This window comes from Giraffa tippelskirchi, chromosome 6, assembly GCF_054371585.1.
Source record: "Giraffa tippelskirchi isolate mGirTip1 chromosome 6, T2T-mGirTip1v1.2.pri, whole genome shotgun sequence".
NCBI lineage: Eukaryota > Metazoa > Chordata > Mammalia > Artiodactyla > Giraffidae > Giraffa > Giraffa tippelskirchi.
This window is the reverse complement of record NC_137280.1, coordinates 20,020,175-20,043,562: the sequence shown is the minus strand read 5'-3', so window position 1 is coordinate 20,043,562 and position 23,388 is coordinate 20,020,175. Positions and strand designations below refer to the sequence as shown.

At 43.5% G+C, this 23,388-nt stretch overlaps 1 protein-coding gene across 1 annotated transcript in view; it reads left to right on the top strand.

The window, feature by feature from the left end:
* Nucleotides 1-11,902: 11,902 nt before the first annotated feature.
* DPYS (dihydropyrimidinase) overlaps nt 11,903-23,388 on the top strand; it is a 97,111-nt gene continuing 85,625 nt past the window's right edge. Inside the window, exon 1 of the mRNA XM_081502266.1 lies at nt 11,903-12,223. Within this exon, the coding sequence (XP_081358392.1) occupies nt 11,960-12,223 (264 nt within the window). The 5' untranslated portion in view covers nt 11,903-11,959. The remainder of the gene's footprint in view (nt 12,224-23,388) is intronic.

Below are 23,388 nucleotides of genomic sequence, written 5' to 3'. Positions count from 1 at the left end.
CTTAGTTTTTGAATGTTGAGTTTCAAGCCAGCTTCTTCACTCTTCTCTTTCACCTTCATCAAGAGGCTCTTTAGTTCCTCTTTGCTTTCTGGCATTAGGGTGGTGTCATCTGCATATCTGAGGTTATTGATATTTCTCCCAGCAATCTTTATTCCAGCTTGTGTTTCATCTAGCCCAGCGTTTCTCATGATGTACTCTGCATATAAGTTAAATAAACAGGGTGACAATATACAGCCTTGATGTACTCCTTTCCCAATTTTGAACCAGTCCATTGTTCCATGTTCAGTTCTAACTGTTGCTTCCTAACCTGCATATGTGCCTTGGAAGGAATATTCCCGTGTGCTCAAGAGAAGCTAAAACCCAAAGAAGCTTAATATCCTCCCAGAAAGGAACATGTAAGCTTTACTAAGGAAAAATAATAGAGTGTAATGGGAAAGCATGGGCTTTGGAGTCAGACACATCACAGTTTGAATCCTGGCTCTGCTACTTTAGGTGTTTTAGAACTGAATGAATCACTTGATCTCACTAAATCTTACTGTGTCATCTGGAAAGTGGGATAACATACATATTTAAGGATTAAATGAAAGAAATAAGAGGTTGAAATAAATTTTAGTTGTCATTATTACAGACTCATTATCCAAATTAAAATGATCTTTTTTCCCAAACTCCCCTCCACTGGGTGTCATGCACTTTGTATATTAGTAGAGTTTTAAGAGCATATTTCTTATAGTAATAAATATGTCCTGTTTTTCTTGATTACACGGCTGTATCTCAATGAAAAGTAGATTCACTAAACAAAAGAGTGAAATTTTAGCATAGACCTCTTTATTTTATTGTAAGAAAAGGCCAAAATTATGAACTTCCATAGAACCCAGACCAAGAAATATATGGTTGCATGCTATGGACGTAGAACATGTGTTGAGCAAGTATAAATAAAAGAAATACAGAGAAGCTATTTCTATTCAAAAATTATGGTAACATATTAAGCAATTTTCAAAAACTTTTCTCCATTTCACTACAGTATCAAATTTTACTTGAATATTTATATTTAACTCATAAACTGAGTTCTGATTTCAAGGAACGTAGAAATCTCTTATCTAATTTGGCTTTTAGATTTAGTTTTCCAAGCTCTGAAAGGAAAGTGTTAGTCACTCAGTTGTGTCGAACTCTTTGTGAACCCATGAACTGTAGCTTGCCAGGCACCTCTGTCCATGGAATGCTCTAGGCAAGAATACCGGAGTGGGTTACCATTTCCTTCTCTAGGGAATCTTCCTGACCCAGGTATCATTTGATCCCTAGGTCAGGAAGATCCCCTGGAGGAGGGCATGGCAACCCACTCCAGTATTCTTGCCAGGAGAATCCCATGGACAGAAGAGCCTAGCGGGCTACATCCATAGGATCGCAAAGAGTCGGACTTACCTGAAGCAACTTAGCACTCACAAGCTATTACTCTACAAATAATCTTCCTTATTTTTCAGAAAAGTAGTTTTATTAAATTAAAGACAGAATGTATCATCTTCATCTACTTAGCAGTATAATGAAGTGGTAGGAGGCACCATTGGCTTTGAGATCTGAGTAACTAACTATGTTACTTTGGCAATGAATCTCTCCAAGCCATAGTTTTTACATCTGTAAAACAGCAGTAATATTTCCTACCTCATGGAGTTCTGTAGAGATGAGATGTCGTATACAAGGGCCTTGCTTAGCCCAGTGCCCAGTGTATTAAATAGTCCATAAATATTTATGGAGAGAGTACTGTACACTCAGTAATCATGGTCAAGCTATATGCTCTTTAAATCATAATGTGAAAACTTGGTTTAATTTGAAGACTGTATTTGATAACCCTAGCAAGTCATAATTTTGTAATATGAAATTGTACATTACAGATGTCCACCAAGGATGCATTAGTCATATTCAAGAGAACAAAGTAACAAGCTGTTTGCCTTTCCAACTTTAAAGAAAGGATAATAGCTGTCTATCACAGAGATAAAAGGTCACCAGGAATGGCTTGAAAGAAGTGAATGTGTTAGGCACATAGTTGTGTCTGACTCTTTGTGACCCCATGGACTGTAGCCTGTCAGGCTCCTCTGTCCATGAGTTCTCCAGGCAGGAATACTGGAATGGGTTGCCATTCCCTTCTCCAGGAGATCTTCCCAACCCAGGGATTGAACACGTATCTCCCACATTGCAGGTGTATTCTTTCTTGTCTGAGTCACCTAGAAAGGAGTGGCTTACTGTTTATTTATAGCAAATTGCTGAGCAGACCAAAGAAATCTTTGGTCTTTACAAGAAACCATCTTAGTGGTTTATTTCAGCATTACAGTTATTTATTTTGCAACAGATAGTTGAATACTTGTTTTCATAACACTCAGATGTACTTTGAATTCTTATTGATACAAACCAAATGCTAAAAAGTCCCTCCATAGAGTCTTGCATGTGATGTTGACAAGGTGAAAATTAAGTTAGTGAACTCCTTATGCACCGCTGTGGTCTGTGATAGGTCTTGGAATACAAAGATAAATACCACACAGTTTTCATTTTCCAGAAACTCACAGATTAGTGCCCTTAGGTACACAGTTATGCAACAGATGGGTAGTTGGTATTATCCTTGACCTTAAACCACATTTTCACTGTGTTTGCCTTGTCTGATGCTCAATATCTCTCACAACAAAACAGTAAATTTTCTCCTGAGGTGTCTGTAAGACGAATAAAAGTTTTAATACAGAAGGGAGATTTCACCGTACAACGTAATTACCCTTCCAGTTACATCAGAGAAATAAAGTATGAAACAAGATGGCACAGACAGTACAGACGCAGAAAGGTTCTGTTTCAGAGGGTGTGGGCCTGGGTGGGACTGCTGTTGTTGTTTGGTCACTCAGTCGTGTCCGACTCGGCGAGCCCATAGACTGCAGCACGCCAGGCTTCCCTGTGCTTCACCATCTCCTGGAGTTGGCTCAAACCCATGTCCATTGAGTCAGTGATGCCATCCACCCATCTCATCCTCTGTCGCCCCTTCTCCTGGGTGGGGCATGTGCGGGTAAAGGGAGCTGCACCTTGACTGCTGTCTCTCTATATCTCATGCTCTTCCTTGAACCCTGATTCCTTCAACATTCAGGGCATCAGTCCATCTACATAACTGGAGACAGTGTCCTGAGGACTCCAGAACAGAACCTACTGTCCCTGCTTCAGCCCCAACTGAGGTCACGCCCAGGACCCCCAGGTCTCCTGGGAAAGTGGAGGTAAATGCTAGTAAGGGTCATCTTGAATCTCTTTAGCTTTAGACCTTGACAGCATCAAGAGCTGGGCATAGGAAGAGTTTTATACTAAGTTTCAGAACCAAAGAAGGTGAATTTTCCTGAAGATACCCTGCAGCTTACTTTGTATCCAAGTCTCAAGTCAACAAAATACAAAGGACTGAAAGCAGGTCCTTGTTGCCAGGGGCCAAGGCTGGTGAGAGAGGACTGACTGCAAAGAGGCAGCTGGAAACTTTTTGGGGTGATGGAAATATTTTCTATCTTGATTGTGGTGCATGGTTACATGACTGTATGTCTCTCTCAGAATTCATAGCACTGTACACTTTAAAAGATGGATTTTATTCTCTATGCTTTATGTTTGTTAAGAAATTAAATACATGAAGTACAATATTCAAACCCTATTTGGTCTATGTAGCAAAGTCCAAATGCCTTTTAAAAATTATTTCCTTTTGCTTCTTAAAAAACTTTTTCAAAATGAAAATTTCAAAGATAGTGATTTCTACACCCTCATGTTCATTGCAGCATTGTTTATAATAGTCAAGATATAGAAGTCAAGACATCAACACACGAATGGGTAAAACAATTTGGCATATACTTGTCGTTGTTGTTCAGCCGCTAAGTCTGACTTTTTGTGACCCCATGTGTATGTATGTGTGTTTCATATACTAAGTATGACTCTTTGTGACCTCATATGTGTGTGTGTGTGGCATATATGTACTCAATGTATAAAAAATGAATAAGCAGTAACGTCAATCAAATAGAAATGGGAAACCAGAGAGGGAGCTCTCACGTCCTGCGGTGACAGCAGAACCCAGGGCAGTAAAGACTCCTCTCCTTTCCTGTCAAGAACTTAGCCAATGAAAAGCCATGGACTCTTGGTTTACTGAGTCCCACTTCCTTTTCTTCTCTATAAAAGCCTTCTCCTTCCCTTGCCCTGTGAGACTTGCCTGTGGTTCACCATGGTTGGAGACTCAAATTCTAATCCTTTTTGATCCTAAATAAACCTGTCTTTGGTAGAGAAACATCTGGCAGCCTATTTGTTACAGGACAACAAATGGAATTTTTTTTAATTTAATTTTAAAGTCATTTAGTCATGTCCAACTCTTCTGTCCATAAAATTCTCCAGGCAAGAATACTCAAGAATACTGGAGTGGGTTGCCATTCTCCTCTCCAGGGGATCTTCCCAACCCAGGGATTGAACCCAGGTCTCCCACGTTGCAGGCAGATTCTTCACTGTCTGAGCCACCAGGGAAGCCGCAACAAATGGAATTGTATTCAGACATGAAAAAGAAGGAAATCGGGCTATTTGCAACACCACGGATGCACTGTGAGGCTATTATGCTAAGTGAAACAGGTCAGTGAAAGACAAAAACTGCATGATATCGTTCATAGGAAACAGAAAACAGACGGGTGGTTGCCATGAGCAGGGCTGTAAATGAGTGAAGGTTGTCAAAAGGCACAAACTTCCAGTTACAAGATGAATAAGTTCTGGGGACTTAATGTACATTAACTATAGAATAGTGACTATGGTTAACAATACTGTATTGTGCACTTGAAAGTGGCTAAGAGAATTAATTTTAAATGTTCTCACCATATACACATACACTATGTACATACATCAAATCATTCCGTGTAGCCCTTAAACTTACACAATGGTTATATGTCAATTATATTTCCATAAAGCTGGAAGAAATTCTCCTGAAGATCAGTATAATAATTTCATAAGCTTGTGGATCTCACATTTTAAAAAGCAAAACTATGGGGCTTCTCTGGTGGTCCAGTGGTAAAGAATCCACGTCCAAATGCAGGGGACATGAGTTTGACCCCTGGTCTGCGAAGATCCCACATGCCAAGGGGCAACTAAGCCCATGTGCCACAACGACTGAGCTCACACCCCAGTTACTGAAGCCTGCACCCCTAGAGCCCTTGTTCTACAAGAGAAGCCACCAAAATGTGAAGCCCGAGCATCACAAGGAACAGCAGCCCCCTCTCGCTGCAACTAAAGAAAGCCAGGGCAGCAGTGGAGACCCAGCACAATCAAAAATAAATCAATAAACCTTTCTTAAAGTGAAACTATTAATAAGAAAATGCTAGAATAGAAATGAAACCATTGGTTAAAAATAATATCTGACAAGCACAATGCTACAGACTTTACATGAACTACCTAATTTAAAGTGTACAGCCCTTATGGGTTGCTACCACTATTCAAAAAAAAAAAAGAGGCATAGAACTGTTAAGAGGGTTAACCAAGAATCCACAGATGACAGATGATAAAGCCAGAACTCAAATCTAGAGCAGTCTGGCTTCAAAGTACAAGCTTTTTAATTTTACTTTATTATATTCTTTCCTGGTGGCTCAGGCGGTAAAGAATCCTGCAATGCGGGAGACCTGGGTTCGATCCCTGGGTCAGGAAGATCCTCTGGAAAAGGAAATGGCAACCCACTCCAGTGTTCTTGCCTGGAGAATCCCATGGACAGAGGAGCCTGGCGGGCTACAATCCATGGGGTCACAAAGAGTCAGACATGATCGAGCAACTAACACACACTCATATTCTTTCTAATCAAGGGGGCACTTCCTTTATTTCCTTAAGTATTACTATATTGCTGAAGAAAGCTCAAAATAACTTGGAAGCCATAGCACAGTGTGAGTGAGGTCAAAGGACAGGAGTTTCTGGATGTACATATTAGTGTTGCTGGCAAAGGGGCAGAAGAAACCTCTGAGCTGTGGCATCTTTTTGTTCAAGGGGGACAAAGATAGGCACTTTCATTGGCTAAATTATGGGTCCCAGAGATACCTGGATGTCCTTCTAGTCTCTGGAATGTTGCTTTCTAGGGCAAAAGAGACTTTGCAGAGGTGGCAAAGTGAAGGATTTACTAAAATGGAGAGATTATCCTGGATTATCTCAGTGGCACGTCCTACAAGTTTCCCCCCAAGGCAGGTCAATGTTGGTGTGTTGGACCCGGACCCCCAAATTTGTTAACTTGTTAGAGGAAGGAGCTTTTTTGTTTTTAATGCTCATGACATTAATTATCTGAGGAAAAACGGATGACCCCCTAATATTTAGCTAACAGTCTGAATGAAGTTTGCAGCCCCCAGTCAGAAGTGCTAGAGGTGTGAAGAGTGATGGATGTAGGAATTTTGTGATTGTAGGAGTCAATGCTCATCTATTTGTGTAACCTGAAGCCCAAGTGTGGCCAGGATTTGAACTTGGCATTAGAGTTTGGTCTCACATAATGAGTAAATTGTGTGTGTGCTTGGTTGCTCAGTCGTGTCCAACTCTTTGCGACCCCCAGACTGTACCCGGCCAGGCTCCTCTGTCTGTGGGATTCTGCAGGCAAGATTACTGGAGTGGGTTGCCATTTCCTTCTCCAGGGGATCTTCCTGACCCAGGGATTGAACCCGAGTCTCCTGTGTCTCCTGCACTGCAGGCAGATTCTTTACCCGCTGAGCCATCAGGGAAGCCCAGTGAGTAAATTACAGGTTCCGAAATGAGTGGTTTACCTCCAGCGTTTACTGTTATGTGACCTTGAGCAGGTCATTTTACCTCAAAAAGCCCATCTGTTAAAGGGGAAAATAGTACTTACCTCAAAGAGGTGTTGTGGAGGACAAAGGAAAATAATGCACGTGAAGCATTTGGCCCAGGACTGACTTGATTCCAGTACTCAGGAAACCTCAGCTTCCTCTGCTGGTATTTCCTCCCTCTGCCCAGGAGGTTCAAGGAAGAGCTCCCACTAGAGGTGAGCAGTGGTCAACTCTCTCTCTAGCCCTGCAGAGTCAGGGGACCACTCCAGCTGTCATGCTGAGCAGAGAGAAAGATGTTGTCCCGGCTTATCACCAAAAGTTCCCACCAATAACCTACATCTGGATTTACACTCTTTATGTGGAACTCTTTCCAAGTAGATCCCCTCTGGCTCAGTAGAGGCCCCAGAAATAAAGCAGCCCCAAATCTAGAAGGCAAGTGCTTCTTGGTCTGCGATTCACTTACCTAGACCTGAGAAGAGTTTAATTCAGGCCTATCCCTGGCACTCTCTGGATGAGCGTCTTGTCCATGTTCGCAGAATCACAGGACTGTAATAGTACATGTAGTAGTAGTGAAAGTTGCTCAGTCGTGTCCGATTCTTTGTGACCCCAGGGACTGTAACCCAACAGGCTCCTCTGTCTATGGGATTTCTCAGGCAAGAATACTAGAGTGGGTAGCCATTCCCTTCTCCAGGGGATCTTCCCGACCCAGAGATCAAACCTGGGTCTCCTGCTTTGCAGGAAGATTCTTTACTGTCTGAATGACCAGGGAAGCCTTACAAGCTCTTATCAGCCTAGCTCCTCATTTTTCAGTTGAGGAGCCTGAGAGTGACTTGCCCAGACTCACACCAGAAGCTGGCATCAGAGCTTGACTAGACTCCTGATTCCCTTCCATGCCACCTACCCGCCTCTTCTATCGCTGATTCAGGTTTAACCTCATTCCCCTGCCAGGGACTTTGATGCCAGTGAGGGCCAGGCGGCCAGGGTTGCCCACAGCTCCCAGCTGGGCCATACTGGAGACGCCCAGCTCTCCCCCACTCTCTCCCTGTTCACTTTGGCTCACACACCCTCATCGTCTCCTCTTTCTGCCCCATAGACAACCTTTCCTCAAGCTGGAAACAACATCCTGAAGAACCCTCATAGCCACAGGGGCCTGGCGCAGGAGTGAGGATGGCTTAGGAGAACAGGGAAAGCAAACTCAGTGACTCCAGGCTTGTGGAGGACCTAAATATGCCTGGACCTGGAGGGTTTGTTTCCCCCAAAACCTGAGCTGCTCAGAAAAGGAAGTCACTCTTTGATGCTCAGCCTTTCTGTCCCTTGAGACCATCAGTCAGAGCTGGGAAGGCCTTCCTTTTTGACTACTCTCACCTACATATTGGAGAAGACCCTGACGTTGGGAAAGGCTGAGGGCAAGAGGAGAAGGAGCCAACAGAGGATGAGATGGTTGCATCACTGCCTCGATGGACATGAACTTGTGCAAACTCCGGGAGACGGTGAGGGACAGGGAGGCCTGGTGTGCTGCCATCCATGGGGTCGCAAAGAGTCGGACACAACTGAGCGACTGAACATCAACATGTTTCTGTGGGTTAAGCATCCACAATCCTCCTTTAAAGTGGGTCCTCTGAGGAGTAGTGGTTCCTCAGACAAACTTTGGTATATCAGTCAGTCAGACTGATTCTCCAGCAAGAAGGCAAAACAGCAGGAATCTTGCTTCCCGCCGTCCTTCAGTGACGACGCCATCAAGTTGCTGTTTCCTGTCCAATGGGGACCCACAGGTCTGAGTGCATAGGTGGCTGAGTAGGGCAGAGAAAAGGTAAGTAAGGGGTTTCTCAGGACAAGCTTCCCTTCTGAGAACACCTCCTCCACCAGGCAAGAGGGCGGATGCTGTCCGGCATGTGGACAGTGGTGACCAGAAAGGGCAACGACTCCTTCTGTGAGCTGGCTTTTCTCCTTAAACTCACCCTCCCTTCTGTGCGGTCAGTGGCTCCCTATGAGCTATTTCCTCCTGCTTCAGTGACATTCTACAAACCCCCTCTTCTCATACAAATTTGAGTTAATTAAATGTGGACCGTTTGCATTGGCTTGTGTTACAGGGCGCTTTGTGATATCAAGTGTCTGAGATAAAGAAACCTTTGAAGTCATTCATCTGAGTAGTTTCATAAAGGATGTCACAACCACCCGGACACCAATCAATCTTATCTTCCTAGAGTGTTGTTATGTGTGTAGCTTATAATTATTCTTTTCACCTTTCCACAATGGCCTTTTGATAAAAATCGCATTACCTTCTTGGGTTTCTTGTTCCTGGCTTGACTGCCAAATCTATGGCACTTTATTGATGTTTCCTAATTTTTAATCATTTTGAGGTTTGTGTAATCTGAGACTTGAGGAAATTTGGTGTTGTTAATACCTTGAGTTCCATTATTAAAAATGCCATCTCCGAGGTCACATGTGACTACTTAGTCCCCAAACTTGAAGTGCCTTCCCTTCCTCTGTCAGCTGATGGTTGAGAATGACAAAAGATCCAAAGGAAACCTGCTGAAGCAAACACCGGGGAGTCTGAAAGAGGGGTCATCAGGCACGGTTGGTTTCAGGAGTGCCAGCCCGTCATGAGAATGCAGTCCCTCTCCATCTCGCTTCCTGTTGTCTCTGTTGGCTTTGTTCGTGGGACTATTCCCTGTTGTAGTTTACTCCCTCCAGGATTCAAGTCCAACAGGAAAGAAAAAGCTCCTCTGCTCAACAAAAACAAGTTAGGATCTGCTGTCACTGAGCACAGTTAGTCTTCTTGGGACCCACGTCATCTCTGAGCACATCACTGTGGCTGTGAGGACTTCCTGCTGTGATCGGGAGCATTGAGGTAAGTAGATCAGTCCCAGAGCCCGAGGTGCCATCAGTTCCACCAAGACAGGTGTTCTGAGAATGCACGAGGAGGATTTCCTGCCAAAGAAACTCCACTGACTACCGGCAGAAGGAGGATGAGAATAGATGGCGGAACAGCACGCGTCCACCACTCTCCACCCTTCCTTTACAAAGGCACTTGATTTTGGTGCCCTTGAAAATCCCACATTGCTGTCTTCCCTCACACAGGGCTCCCTGAACTCCCTTCTCGCTGACTGTCCCTTTTGGTCCCCTCTTCCTGCTCCTCCCCTGAGAAGAAAGGGCTGGTCCATGATTGTCCACCCTTAACTCCTCAGCTTAACCACATGGGGGTCAGACTCAACTTGCCATCATCTCCTCCGTGCCTTTACCTAGCTTGTTCCTTCACCTAGAAAGTCATCCCTCTCCCCACCCTTCCTCTCTCCACATTCATGTCCTCTATGCTAGAGTTCAGGCTTCCCTGGTAGCTCAGCTGGTAAAGAGTCTGCTTGCAATGTAGGAGACCCCGGTTCGATTCCTGGGTCAGGAAGATCCCCTGGAGAAGGAATAGGCTACCCACTCTAGTATTCTTGGCTTCCCTGGTGGCTCAGATGGTAAAGCATCTGCTTGCAACACGGGAGACCCGGGTTGATCCCTGGGTTGGGAAGAGCCCCTGGAGGAGGGCATGGCAACCCACTCTAGTATTCCTAACTGGAGAAACCCCATGGACAGAGGAACCTAGTGGGCTACAGCCCATGGGGTCACAAAGAGTCGGACATGACTGAGCGTCTAAGCACAGCATGGCACATGCCCGAAGTCAAATACTCTTTGTGAATCTTCCATCTTTAATTTTCAAGGCAGATATAAACTCTCCATTTCCTCTATTTCATATATTTACCCTCTCTCAAAAGTGGAAACTTCTGGTTTATGTAGTTATAATTGAAATATGCATGTGTGTTACTGTTGTCTCTTAGTTTCCTGAGGGTGAAGATGTCATTTTTCGTTGTTCCTCACATAATTAAGAATATTGAAAATGAAATCCAGATCAAGTGGGTCTTCCAGTCATGGGTATTTTCATTGCTGCAGAGATGTCTGTCGTCTGTCTCCCTTCCTCCCTCCTTCTGCCTCTGTCTGTGTTTTGGTACAGACACATTTTTCATAAAGAGAAGAGATGAGGGGAATTTCTTTCCCAAAAGTGCCTTTTCTTATAAAGGAAAACAAATATCCCTTGCCTTTAAAACTACCTCCATGAAAAGGAAACCCTCCTACACGCTATGAAAAGGAAACCCTCCTTACATTCCTACACTTGGTGGGAATGTAAACTGGTGCTGCCACTATGGGGAGCAGTATGGGGGTTCCTTGAAAAACTAAAAGTAGAGCTTCCGTATGATCCAGCAATCCCACTCCTGGGCATACAGCCAGAGAAAATCATAATTCAAAAAGATAGATGTACCCCAATTCATTGCAACACTATTTACAACAGCCAGGACATGGAAGCCACCTAAATGTCCACCAACAGAAGAATGGATAAAGAAGATGTGGTATATACATATATACAATGGAATATTACTCAGCCATAAAAAAGAATCCAGCAATATGGATAGATCTAGAGATTGTCATACTGAGTGAAGTCAGAGAAAGACAAACATGTGATATCACTAATATGTGGAATCTAAAAGAAAAATGATACAAATGAACTCATTAACAAAACAGAAAAGGACTCACAGACTTAGAAAATAAAGAGTTACCAAAGTGGGGAGGGAGGATCAGAAGGCTGGGATTAACATATACACACTATTATATATAAAACAGACAACCAAGAAGAACCTGCTGTATAGCACAGGGAACTCTACTCAGTACTGTGTAATGACCTATATGGGAACAGAATCTAAAAGCGTGGATACATGTATCACTGACTCACTTCACTGTAGAGCAGAAACTAACACAACATTGTAAATATCTTACACTCCGATAAAAGTTCATATAAATATAAGTTAATATAAATAACTTTTATATTAAATAAAAGTATCCAATAAAAGTTCATATAAATAAACTTTTAAAAATAAATTAATAAAACTACCCTCAAGATATTTCCCTTCTAATGACCAAGACCTACACATACATCAGGATTCAGAGCAGCAGTCTGAGTTGCACTGACTTTTGGTTGCACCCTCATCCTTTGGGTGCAGGCCCGGCCCTGGGTTGGCGGGATGGTGGTTGGAGGTGGATACTCCCCTTCTCCCCGCCCTATCCCGCCCCGCGGCCGAGTTGATAAACCCGGACGCGGGGCCCTGGGCTGTCCCCAGGCACCGAGGAGGAGCGCGCCCCTTGCCATGGCTGCGCCGTCGCACCTCCTGATCCGCGGGGGGCGCGTGGTCAACGACGACGCCACGCAGGAGGCCGACGTGCTGGTGGAGGACGGCGTGGTGCGGGCGGTGGGGCGCCATCTGCTGCCGCCCGGGGACGCGCCCGCCGGGCTGCGGGTCCTCGACGCCGCCGGCAAGCTGGTCCTGCCCGGCGGCATCGACACGCACACACACATGCAGTTCCCCTTCATGGGCTCGCGCTCCGTGGACGACTTCCATCTGGGCACCAAGGTACCCGGCCCCCGCGCGCCCTTACACCCCGGACGCCCGCCCAGCCCTCGGCCGCCTCTCCGGCGGTCCCCGGACCTGGAGGAGCAAGCCGGGGGCGACCACGCAAGATGCCGGCCCCCAAGCTGACCTCCCTACTTCTGGGTGATCCTCCTCGGGGTGGGGGGCATCAGCTGAGCTTCGGCCGAGCCAGACACCCCCCGACCCTCTCTTTGGGTAATCTGACTCGTTTAAAGCAACCTATTTCCTCACCCTCGTTTCTCTACCCCCCTCCCCCGAACCCTTTCTTTTCGCTGGGTGTTCTGTGGAACTCCGAAAGTCCTCCGTAATATCTAGACTCCTTGTAGTCGACGCTCTCAGCCAAAACCAAATGAAATATCCATTCACCCAGTAGTTACCTGCTACTGCTGCTGCTAAGTCGCTTCAGTCGTGTCCGACTCTGTGCGACCCCATAGACGGCAGCCCACCGGGCTCCGCAGTCCCTGGGATTCTCCAGGCAAGAACACTGGAGTGGGTTGCCATTTCCTTCTCCAGTGCATGAAAGGGAAAAGTGAAAGTGAAGTCGCTCAGTCGTGTCCAACTGTTAGCGACCCCATGGACTGTAGCCTACCAGGCTCCTCCATCCATGGGATTCTCCAGGCAAGAGTACTGGAGTGGGGTGCCATTACCGGCTTGACTCCAAGTTAGCAGCGCACGGCGGGTGATGGTGATGAGCCCACCACGTCCACAACCTTTGCTGCCACCCGCCAGCATAAAAAGTATTCATGCAAGGCTGACGAGGGTTTCCAAGAGCGCTGTTGCAGAAACGGTCTCCCAGCGCTAGCTCTCGACCTGACCCCACCCCTTCTCCGACCTGCTTGCCTGGGGACATCAAATTCAGACCCTGATTCTTGCTGATTGAGCACCTGCGGCTTTCACAACGGGGTGGAAGGATCAGATTACAGATCGCCCCAAGTGAGGGAGGCCTGGGTTTCTCTAGACACAAAGGCCTAAAGACTCAGCCTATGAAAAGAATTTAAACGAATCTCCAAAGCTCCCGGAAGAAAAAAACAAAAATCAGAAGATGAACAGGGCAGCTTGAACCTGAAGTTAAAACTGCACGCAGCCACTTCGGCTGGAGCCTGACCTGCACCCTTCTCGAGGCTCCGTTGGGGCTGTGGTGGGAGAGCCGGCTCCTTGCAAAATGCAAGTAGTGATATCCTGAAGGTCTGAGCTCTCTGTGCGGGTTTTTTCTCGTTCACCGTGCTCTGACGTGTATGAAGCAAATTGGGCTGTTTAGTCCAAGTACAGGCTGTGCAGTTTGAAAGCAGCTTTGAGGATTTATCCATTACCCTACCGATTTCTAACAGCTTTACGCTCTCTACACCTCTCTCCCTCCACGTTCCCAATCCCCTATGATTGACCAAAATGTTTAAGAAAAAAAGAACTATCTGACCCAGAGAGAAGGTCTGGGGCAGGCTGCTGACGCCATTTGCAAAGCTTCCTCCTAGTTACTAATTATCAGGACAATGGTCAAGGTCTTTTATAGGAAAGATCAGTATCTGTTGAAGAGTATTCACTTTTCCCTTTTGCTAAATTTCAACAACTTTATTTTTGTTGACATTTAAAATACATTTTTTCAGATATCTAAGCAATACACGATTGTAAAAAGTTGGGGGAAAAAAATAGGAAAGTAGAAAGAGGAACAGTATTACCCATAATCTCTCACTCAGTGACAATGTTTTGGTTTAATGTCTTTATGGTTTTCATATGCTTTATTTTACATAACTGAGGTGGTATTGAGCATGGTGTATAAGCGTGTGTACCTGTATATAGAAATCAGGTACCCTGTTGTATTCAGTTATCGTATATGTACTTTCTGTTGTCACGGACTCATGATTCATTCAGTGCATTGCTGATGGCAGGGCATTTCATCGACACCCCCATTTACCAAGTAGAGAGCTGCTGTTGCTGATCATTAGTCAGTCACCAGGCCCACTAGCATCATTCCCCTTCATTATTTCCCTTTCTCTAATCCCAGATGAAGCAGCCAAGAAGGGTTAGAATGCTGTAGGGAAAGGACGTTCGTTCTCTCTCTCAAGATGATTGGTACATGCCTGAAGACCCAGGGAGGTGGTTCTCAGTTTTCTACCTGTTCTTGTCCATTTTGGGATTCCATTTTGGAGAGATTTATGATTCCATACTTAGAAGACAGCTTTTTGTAGCATATTATTTAAAGAACTTACTGGTTGATTCTCTAAGCATTTCGCACTTAACATTTGTCCAAACAAAGGAAAATATGTTTTTCATGAGCTTAGAATTGTGAGCAGAAAATGATATGGTCAGAGATAAGGTCAAAGATTGAGCAAAGACCAAATGCATGTTGAACATTAAACAGTACTCACAAAAGGGCAAAGTTGCAAAAGTTTACTTCAAAATCAGTTGGTTGGATCTCAGGAGATACCCACCCTCCCAACCCCACTCCCTAAACAGATGAGACTCCATAACAGGGAAACAGACAGGTAAATATAGATAAACATGAGGATTACAGTATTGGCCTGAGTTCTGAAAGAAGGCCATTATGAAGTTATTTTGTCCTCTTTTCTAGAGTCTTCACGATAATTCCCAATGCAGGGTTGGTGGAGTTTTGGGTTTGGGGAAATAGGGACAAAGAGTCTTTTGTAAATGCTGGTCATATTTTATACTAAACTTGAAAGGCATGAGTACTGTCGAGCAGCCTTTGCTTCATCAAGTCTGTGCTATATTTTAGGCACCGTGCTAAGCTGTGCTTTGTCTTCCAACAATCCCAGGCGCCACTGTCTACCTTTTGCAATTAAAGAAACTAAATGTAAGTCACGTGGCCATGGTTGCACATCTAGTAAGTGGCAGGGTGGTTCTTCAAATTCAGGACCACCTGCCTTCTATACTAGGTTCTCTTCCGTTCTGAAATGACGATCTAAAAAAAAAAAAATCTAATGTTTAGATTCACCAAAGTGGCAGTAGGTAGATGAAAAACGTATGTAAGTAAGGGGTGCGTTACTGTGAGATGTCTTTTGTCAAAGAGAGAACAAAGTCAACCTTAAGATATACAGTAGCTCTTCACCTTCCCAATGCTGGAGGCAGTTAAGGTTGTCAAAATAAATATACACCGCAGGGAGCGGGTTTGTGAGACATTTGTACCTGCATTTATATAGCCACATCATCTCCAAGGGTACAGAAATGGGTACCCTAAGTACAGAAAGCCATAAAGTAAGAATGATAGGTCATGCTTTCAGGAGATGGGCCCCAAAAGGTTAGACCATTGTGTGCTTCCTGCAAGCACTAGGCTGATCATTTATAACATCCGACAAACAGAAGGGATACTGTTTGTGGTGTTCTATGTATTGATCTCGAGGTTGTGATGGAGCCCAATTTAACAACTGAAATACAGGTCAACCAAAGGTTACATACGTTGGAAATCTAATTCATGTCTGAGGTAGGTTTAAAGCTTATAATTGATTTACTTAATTACAGGTAAAAGCCTTCCATCCGATATAACTAATGGTAATAGCACTCTGCTTTAAAGAAATCACATTTCATTTTGTTATTCTGTATTAGATATACAGTAGTCTTCCAATAATTTAATATCTGTTGTGAAAGACAATGGGATTCTTTATTCAAATGGGTATTGTAAATTAGATAAACTTGAAGGAATTATGACTGCTTTTACAACATCCTGTGATAAGAAAGTGAATTAAAAGAACTCAGTCAGTTTTCAAATATATATATATATTTGTATTCAGACATAGACACAGCTTGGAGTGGGTGGACTCACATTAAAAATCTGGCAGCATCAGTAGCTGGCAAAAAAAAAATCATTTTTTTTTTAAATTGAGAGAATGCAGAACACCTTTTATGTGAAGGACAAAAAGTCCTCAAAATTATCAAGAGAGAAAATTATACTTTGCTCTGGAACTTTTTGGTAAAATGCCATGACGGTGATTACTTATAATAAGGGAGTAGAAGGTATATGATTAAGCACACATTTACAGTTGTATTTATAGAGCTTCCTCACCTTGTAGAAGAGCTGTGATTCAGAGAGTTTGGTTGCAAACCAAACCTCTTTTTCGGAGCTCCAGGATGGGTTTCAGAAGCTGTGCGGGCTGACTTCATGACCTTGGGCAAGTCAGTTCCTCTCTTGGTGTTGTCAATGTTTCCTTATCTGTAAAACAAGGCAATAACAGTGAGAACATCTTCGATTAAAAAAAATTTTTAAGTAATGAAGAATATATATTCATCATTCAGGGAAAGGCTGGAAATTATAGTCACTTAATATATATGAGTTGAATTAAGAAACTGCTTTTTTTTTAAAAAAAAAAAAAAAGGAAAATACAGAAGAGTATAAAGAAAAATAATAGCTAGATTGCCTATAGTTTCAACATTTTGCTTTTAACATTTTCCTTTCAGATTTTTCTTTTCTGGGAGGGACATATAAACTTTTTTACTTGTACTAAATTGTGCATGTGCTTTGGAATCAGCCTTATTCATGAAACCTTTCCCCAGGATCTTCACTGTTGTCAGAGAACATGATTTCTGTGTCCCACTGTCTTGTCCAAGACTGAGTCCCAGATCTTTCTCTCTGGTCTTGTATCTCTTCCACATCAGGCTTCCATTTCTACCCATCTGAATATGTCCCATAAGTGCCTTAGACTTCAAGTCCTCAAATTTATCCTTCTCTTTTGGTGCTTGACCCATTTTCCTTCCTCTGTTTCCCCTTCTGTTGACAGCTCCACTCTCTCCTTGTTGCTGGACATTTTGGTGGTGTCTAGCTTTTTTTGGCTTGTGTGCAGGTTCAATGTAACATAATTCATCGCTCAGATGCTTGATAATTGACATAGAAATCACCCCTCAGGGTGAAATGCCTAGGCCAGCATTGGATCCATCTTTAAAGAGTCTAACACACCCAGATTGCCTTTCAGTTAATGCCCCAATCCCCACCCACCTCCGCAGCAATACCTCCCAATTCCCATCTCACTGCCACCTAGCTGATTGTAGATGTTGACTTTTTAAAAATTGATGCTAATTTAATAGGAAAAGCATAGAATTTCTTACTGTTTTTAAACAAGCATTTCTTTAACTGCTGGTAAGGCTGAGCTTTGAACATTCTTGTGTTAATAGCTTCCATGTTCCAGCTGTAAGAGTGTGTAATTCTATGATTTCCATCAGTGGCTATTTACTGATTACAAATTTAATCTTTGCACTAATCAGAAGACAAAAATAAAACCATCTCAAAGATTAATTTGAAGCCACTTGATATTAAGTAGGGCTTTGGCTCTATTGAGGGTCTTGTGTGTTAGGAAGCCTTTCACTGAATTTTACAGAATCTGGGACTTGCCTTCTTTCAGTTTTCATATTTGAGTTTTGCATGCTTTTCACTTCCACTTCTTGTTTTCTCCTTCATTTATCTGGATCACATGTCTTCAGTGTCTGACAGAGGTAGTCAGGAATCATGGTTTCCTTGATGCTGCTATCAAGAAGGGAAACTTTTCCTCTAACGACTTATGTTTAGTTTGGTGGGTAGCTTAGTCGGTAAAGAATCTGCCTGCAGTGCAGGAGACCCAAGTTTGATCCCTGGGTTGGGAAGATCCCCTGGAGAAGGAAACCAAGGCAGACCACTCCAGTATTCCTGTCTGGAAAATCCCATGGACAGAAAAGCCTGGTGGGCTGCAGTCCATGGAATCGCAAGAGTGGGACATGACTTAGCGACTAAAACCACCCCCACGAACTGAACTGACAAAAGACAGATTCGAAAGAGAAAAGATAGATTTTTAAAATTCATGTACATTCAGTCCAAGTTCACAGAAAAATGTGGTTCAAGAAGGTAAGTTAGAATTAGGGGCTTCTAAATCACCCTGGAGCTTCCCCATGGCTCAGTGGTAAAGAATCCATCTGCCAGTGCAGGAGACATAGGAGATGCAGGTTCAATCCCTGGGTTGGGAAGATCACCTGGAGGAAGTGGCAACCCACTTGTTTTCTAGCCTGAAAGACTCCATGGACAGAGGAGCCTGGAAGGCTATAGTCCAAAAGAGTCAGAGTCAGAGTCACAAAGAGTCAGATATGACTGAGCACAGGCACACCTATCACCTTAACATGGGAAGGGCACTTATGGGAAAACAAATGGCTTTTAGGAGAGACCAATGGGCTCTTAGGAGAATAGATGGAGATATGATATTTCACGACAAGATCTATTTAGGTGTGGTGCAAGCTCCTAGTCTCAAGTAGTAAGTGTCATCTTCCTGGAAGGGGATTTATGACAATTCAATTCTTCTTTGAAAAGCTCTGCTTTCAGGCAGGTAAAGGAGTTCAGGGGTGGGGGGAAAGGCATCTATTCTCGGAATGCCTTCAGCTCAAAATGATTTTTATGCCACAATGGCATATTCTGGACCTCATCATTGCCATTTAATATGGAATAACCCAATTAGGTTCCATGAATTCAGGCAACAAATAGTTCTTGGAAACTCCCTAAGTGCCAGTCATTGTGGTTGGGATTATAGAGATGAAACTGTGATCTTTGTTCTCAATGGCAGACAGACTGGAGGTATATGGGGCTCTAATTTCTCTTGGCTTTGGTAATAAATTATATGCAGTGAACTTTTGGATGTGTAGGCTTAACTTGAATTTTGTGTGACTATTTTTGAGTGAACACTTGCAATCTGGCATTTTCCTTTGTGCTTAGTCATAATTGCTGACATCACTGGGCTACATTTCTGATAAGTGAGCTTCAGCACCCGCCCAGAGCCTTCCCCTCAACACTGCTGTGTCCTCTTCTTTTCAGATGTCAAGTAACAATTGAGGAAAGACACCTCACTTTTTCTGTTACATTTCATTGCCTCTAATAGAGAAATTGTGTGTTACAGTGATAGTAGTCATGAGTTCCTGAGCCCTGAGGATCTGTTCACCCATAAATGCTTAAAGTAAAATAAAGCAAATCATAATCTTTTTTTAAAAAAAAAAACAGGAAATTATTGGAGGCATAGATATAAAAACACACTGTAATTCTGTTTTGTTAAAAGTCCTATTTAACACTGATTAAGTAATAGGCTTGGGACAAAACTGAGCATTCAGCTTTCAAATGTGCTTAGAGTCTACATTCCATGTTAACATTTTCATAGAAGGATCTTGGAAACAACACAGCCAGGGCTAGCAATTTTTTTTGAGAAATGTAATCGTGCACGAATATGCAATCTGCACAGCTTTCCCACTTTGCTGTTGGAGAAGTGAACCATCCTAATTATTCTGCCTCATAATTTCTGGGGGAAATTCATTGGTCTCTCTTCCTTTCTCCCTTAAACATTTAAAGAATATTTATGTACTGTAACAGGCATGAGGCATATGGAGATGAAACTACATCAACTAAATAAATAAAATCTCTGGGGGATGGGATATAAGTTCCCTAAAGCAGGCCAGTATGCAGCCAGGGCTAAGAGTCACTGAACTGGGGACTTCCCTGACAGTCCAGTGGTTAAGACTTTACCTTTCAATGCAGGGGGTGCAGATTTGATCCCTAATCGGGGAGCTAAGATTCCACATGCCTCGCAGTCAAAAAACCAAAACATAAAACAGAAGCAATATTGTAAAAAATTCAATAAAGACTTTAAAAATGGTCCACATCAAAAAAAAAAAATCTTCAGAAAAAAAGAGTCACTGGATTAGAGAAAGGACAAGGAGAGAAGAGTGTGGGTGACTTGACTCTCTGATGTGGAAAGGAACTCAGATCATGCAGGGCTTTATGAAGCTGTGTGATAACTGTTTTTCCTTCATCCTAACAGCAAAGGGAAGTCAATAAATGATGGAAAGTGGCTAGCATGACTGGGGACAAGGCGACAGTACAGAGGCTAACTGCTCTAGTCTAGTCAGGAGATGCAGGTAGCACCCTGAGGGGTGCTGGAAGTATGGTGACTCAGGGTGTGTGTCGGGGAGGGGATACGTTTGCTGACGGATTGGACTTGGTGATACCAGGGAAGAAGAGAGGTAGACGTCAAGGTTACCTCTTGAGTCTGGTTTGCCCAGTTGGATGGGTGATGGTGTGATTAATATTTCACACTTGGGGAGGCCAGAATTATGGCAAGGTATATCTGTGGGCTATACCTGTGGGACATCTCTTTTAAAGTATTTTTATTTATTTTTAATTTCATTTATTTATGTTTTATTTTTGACCTTGCTGGGTCTTCATTGCTTCATTCAGGCTTTCTCTAGTTATGGTGTGTGGGCTTCTCCCTGTGGTGGCTTCTCTTGTTGTGGAGCACCGGCTTGAGAGTGCATGGGCTCTGTTGCCCCTCAGCATGAGGGATCTTCCAGGACCAGGGATCAAACCCATGTACCCCATACTGGCAGGTGGACTCCCACCCACCGGACTACCAGGGAAGTCCCTGTGGAGGACATCTTTTTACAAAGCTGGTTATGCTCCTGAAGTTAGAACATAAACTGGAATCATGAAATTTGCTTTCCTAAGTCTCAGTGACTATGAGAAAGTTGAAAATTCAGCCAAGTGTTTTTCTCCCTAAGGCTCAAATGTCCTGTTGGATTTCTTTTTGATTCATTTGGGTTGAGCAAGTCCTGTGATAAATTTTAGTGAAACAAGGTCACTTGTTCCAAGATGAGCTTAGAAATGAAAATTCAGCGAGCCCATAAAAGGAAAGAAAACGCTTGAGAGGCTTTCAATAATAATTTACAACCTAATACAGTCTTAAGTAAAACCTCGTGTTATGTAATATTATAACCCTACAGTTGGTTAGAGTTTATCCCAACTTATGTTCTGTCACAGCAAGGAGATCAAACCAGTCAATCCTAAAGGAAATCAACCCTGAAAATTCATTGGAAGGACTGATGCTGAAGCTGAAGCTCCAATACTTTGGCCAGCTGATGTGAATAGCCAACTCTTTGGAAAAGACCCTGATGATGGGAAAGACTGAATGCAAAAGGAGAAGAGAGAGGCAGAGGATGAGATAGGTAGTACCGCTAACTCAATGGACATGAATCTGAGCAAACTCCAGGAGATGGTGAAGGACAGAGGAGCCTGGTGTGCTGCAGTCCATGGGGTATCAAAGAGTCTGACATGACTTAGAGACTGAACAACAAGGTTTGCACAGAAGATAGCGAGTGCATGCTCTTCTCTGCCTAAGAGAAGGTTTTAGACAAATTAGAAGGTTTTCAAGGGAGAACAGCCAAAGTAATTAGGAGCTGAAAGAATTGATTTATGAGCCAAGATTAGAAGAGGTAAATGCATTTTGTTTGGCTAACTGACAAATAAAGGTGAAGTCAACCAGTAGTAAATACAAAGGAAACAATTAGGTTTTGTATGAAAATATGAAAGGAATTTTCCCTCTTTCCTGGTTTTCCTTCCCCTAAACTCTCTTTATTCTTCAAATGTTGATCCTGGTGAACATTTTTTGAAATGAATGTAAAGCATCTGATGTTAACAGTAATTCAGTGAATACTGAAAATCTACAAGGTGAGCTAGGAATGCGATGTTCTGATGAGTTATTTGCTGGATAAAGTTAATTACCCCGTGAATAATAGCTGTGTGGAGGCAAAAAGCATCAGGATAAGGCTTTCCCTTGTAACTCTTTCAGGAGCACATTATTTCAATGGCATTTCTCAAAATGATGAACATGACATGAGCTTAATAAAATTTCATTTCCTTTGTGAATTTACAATATAGTTCAATGGGATTTGTTTTGTTTTGATACGGTCTTGGGTTTCCTAAATGGTTGATTTATTTTACCAACCTATGCATTTCTCCAAGTAAGGTTTCACAGATGAACTGGGACAATAGGCTGGAAATTGTCATACTAAATTGAAGACTGAGTAAGGGGAAAAGGCCTGCATGGGGTTGAGGCCCAGAGTAGGCAGAATGTAAGACCTGCTCAAAGCTGCAGCCTCCTCAGTGTTCCCAATGAGAATTGCCAACTGTGTGACCCTAGAGAGCCATTTGACATCTCTGAGCCTCAGTATCCTCAACTGTAAAATAAGAAAAGCAATTTCTATCTCAGGACTGTAGCAAGGCATCATTCAATGAGTTAATGTATATAAGATGCTTAACACGGAGAGAACAAGATGGCGGAGGAGTAGGTGGATGTGGAGTACATCTCTCTCCAGGGATACATCAGGGATACACCTTCAGACACAGAAGTGCATGCAGAACACCAGCTGAGAGCTGGCAGGAGTGCCGGACCAGTGGAAAAGAAGATATAGGACCACGCAAAATTCAGTAGGACAAAGGAACCAGGGGGAAAAACAGGAGTATTAGTAGGACTGGACCTGCCCTCAGCGGGTGGGGGAACTGAAGCAGGGATCCGATCCCCACAGCGGGGCAATTGTCTGTGTCAGAGGAGAAACATTTAAGGCTGAGAGTGAAATAGCTGATCTGTGGCAGCCTAAATGGAATGAGAATCAGACAGCTCTTGCCACAGCCATACATACCCCGGATAGGAACACTGGTCTCCCGGAAGGTGCAGCAGCTGGGAGCTGGGGTTTAGGGATTGTAGAGCAATCCCAGGGCAAGGGCTGCTGTTGACTGCGGAGAGGCAGATTGAGGGGATGTGAGGGAGGAGACTGTGGTGGGAAATGCCAGTGGAGGAAAGCCAGGCAGCCATGGAAGCAAGGCGATACTGCTGAGTCATGTGTCAGAGGTGGAGCCACCACCATAGCCTCTCTCTCCCTACATGCCTGCATCTGCAGCTGAACAATAGAGAGGCTGGCCCATCAAATGCCTGACACACTGAACTACAGAGTAGGACCCCAGCCAGAGGAGCCTCTCTATGTTCCTGATGCATCAAACAACAGAGAAGGACCCCAGACCAGTTCAATTCAGTTCAGTTGCTCAGTCGTGTCTGACTCTTTGCGACCCCATGGACTGCTGCATGCCAGGCTTCCCTGTCCATCACCAACTCCCAGAGCTTGATCAAACTCATGTTCATTGAGTCAGTGATGCCATCTAACCATCTCATCCTCTCTTGTCCCCTTCTACTCTCACCTTCAATCTTTTCCCAGCATCAGGGTCTTTCCTAGTGAGTCAGTTCTTTGAATCAGGTGGCCAAAGTATTGGAGCTTCAGCTTCAGTATCGGTCCTTCCAATGAATATTTAGGGTTGATTTCCTTTAGGATAGACTGATTGTATCTCCTTGCAATCCAAAGGACTCTTAAGAGTC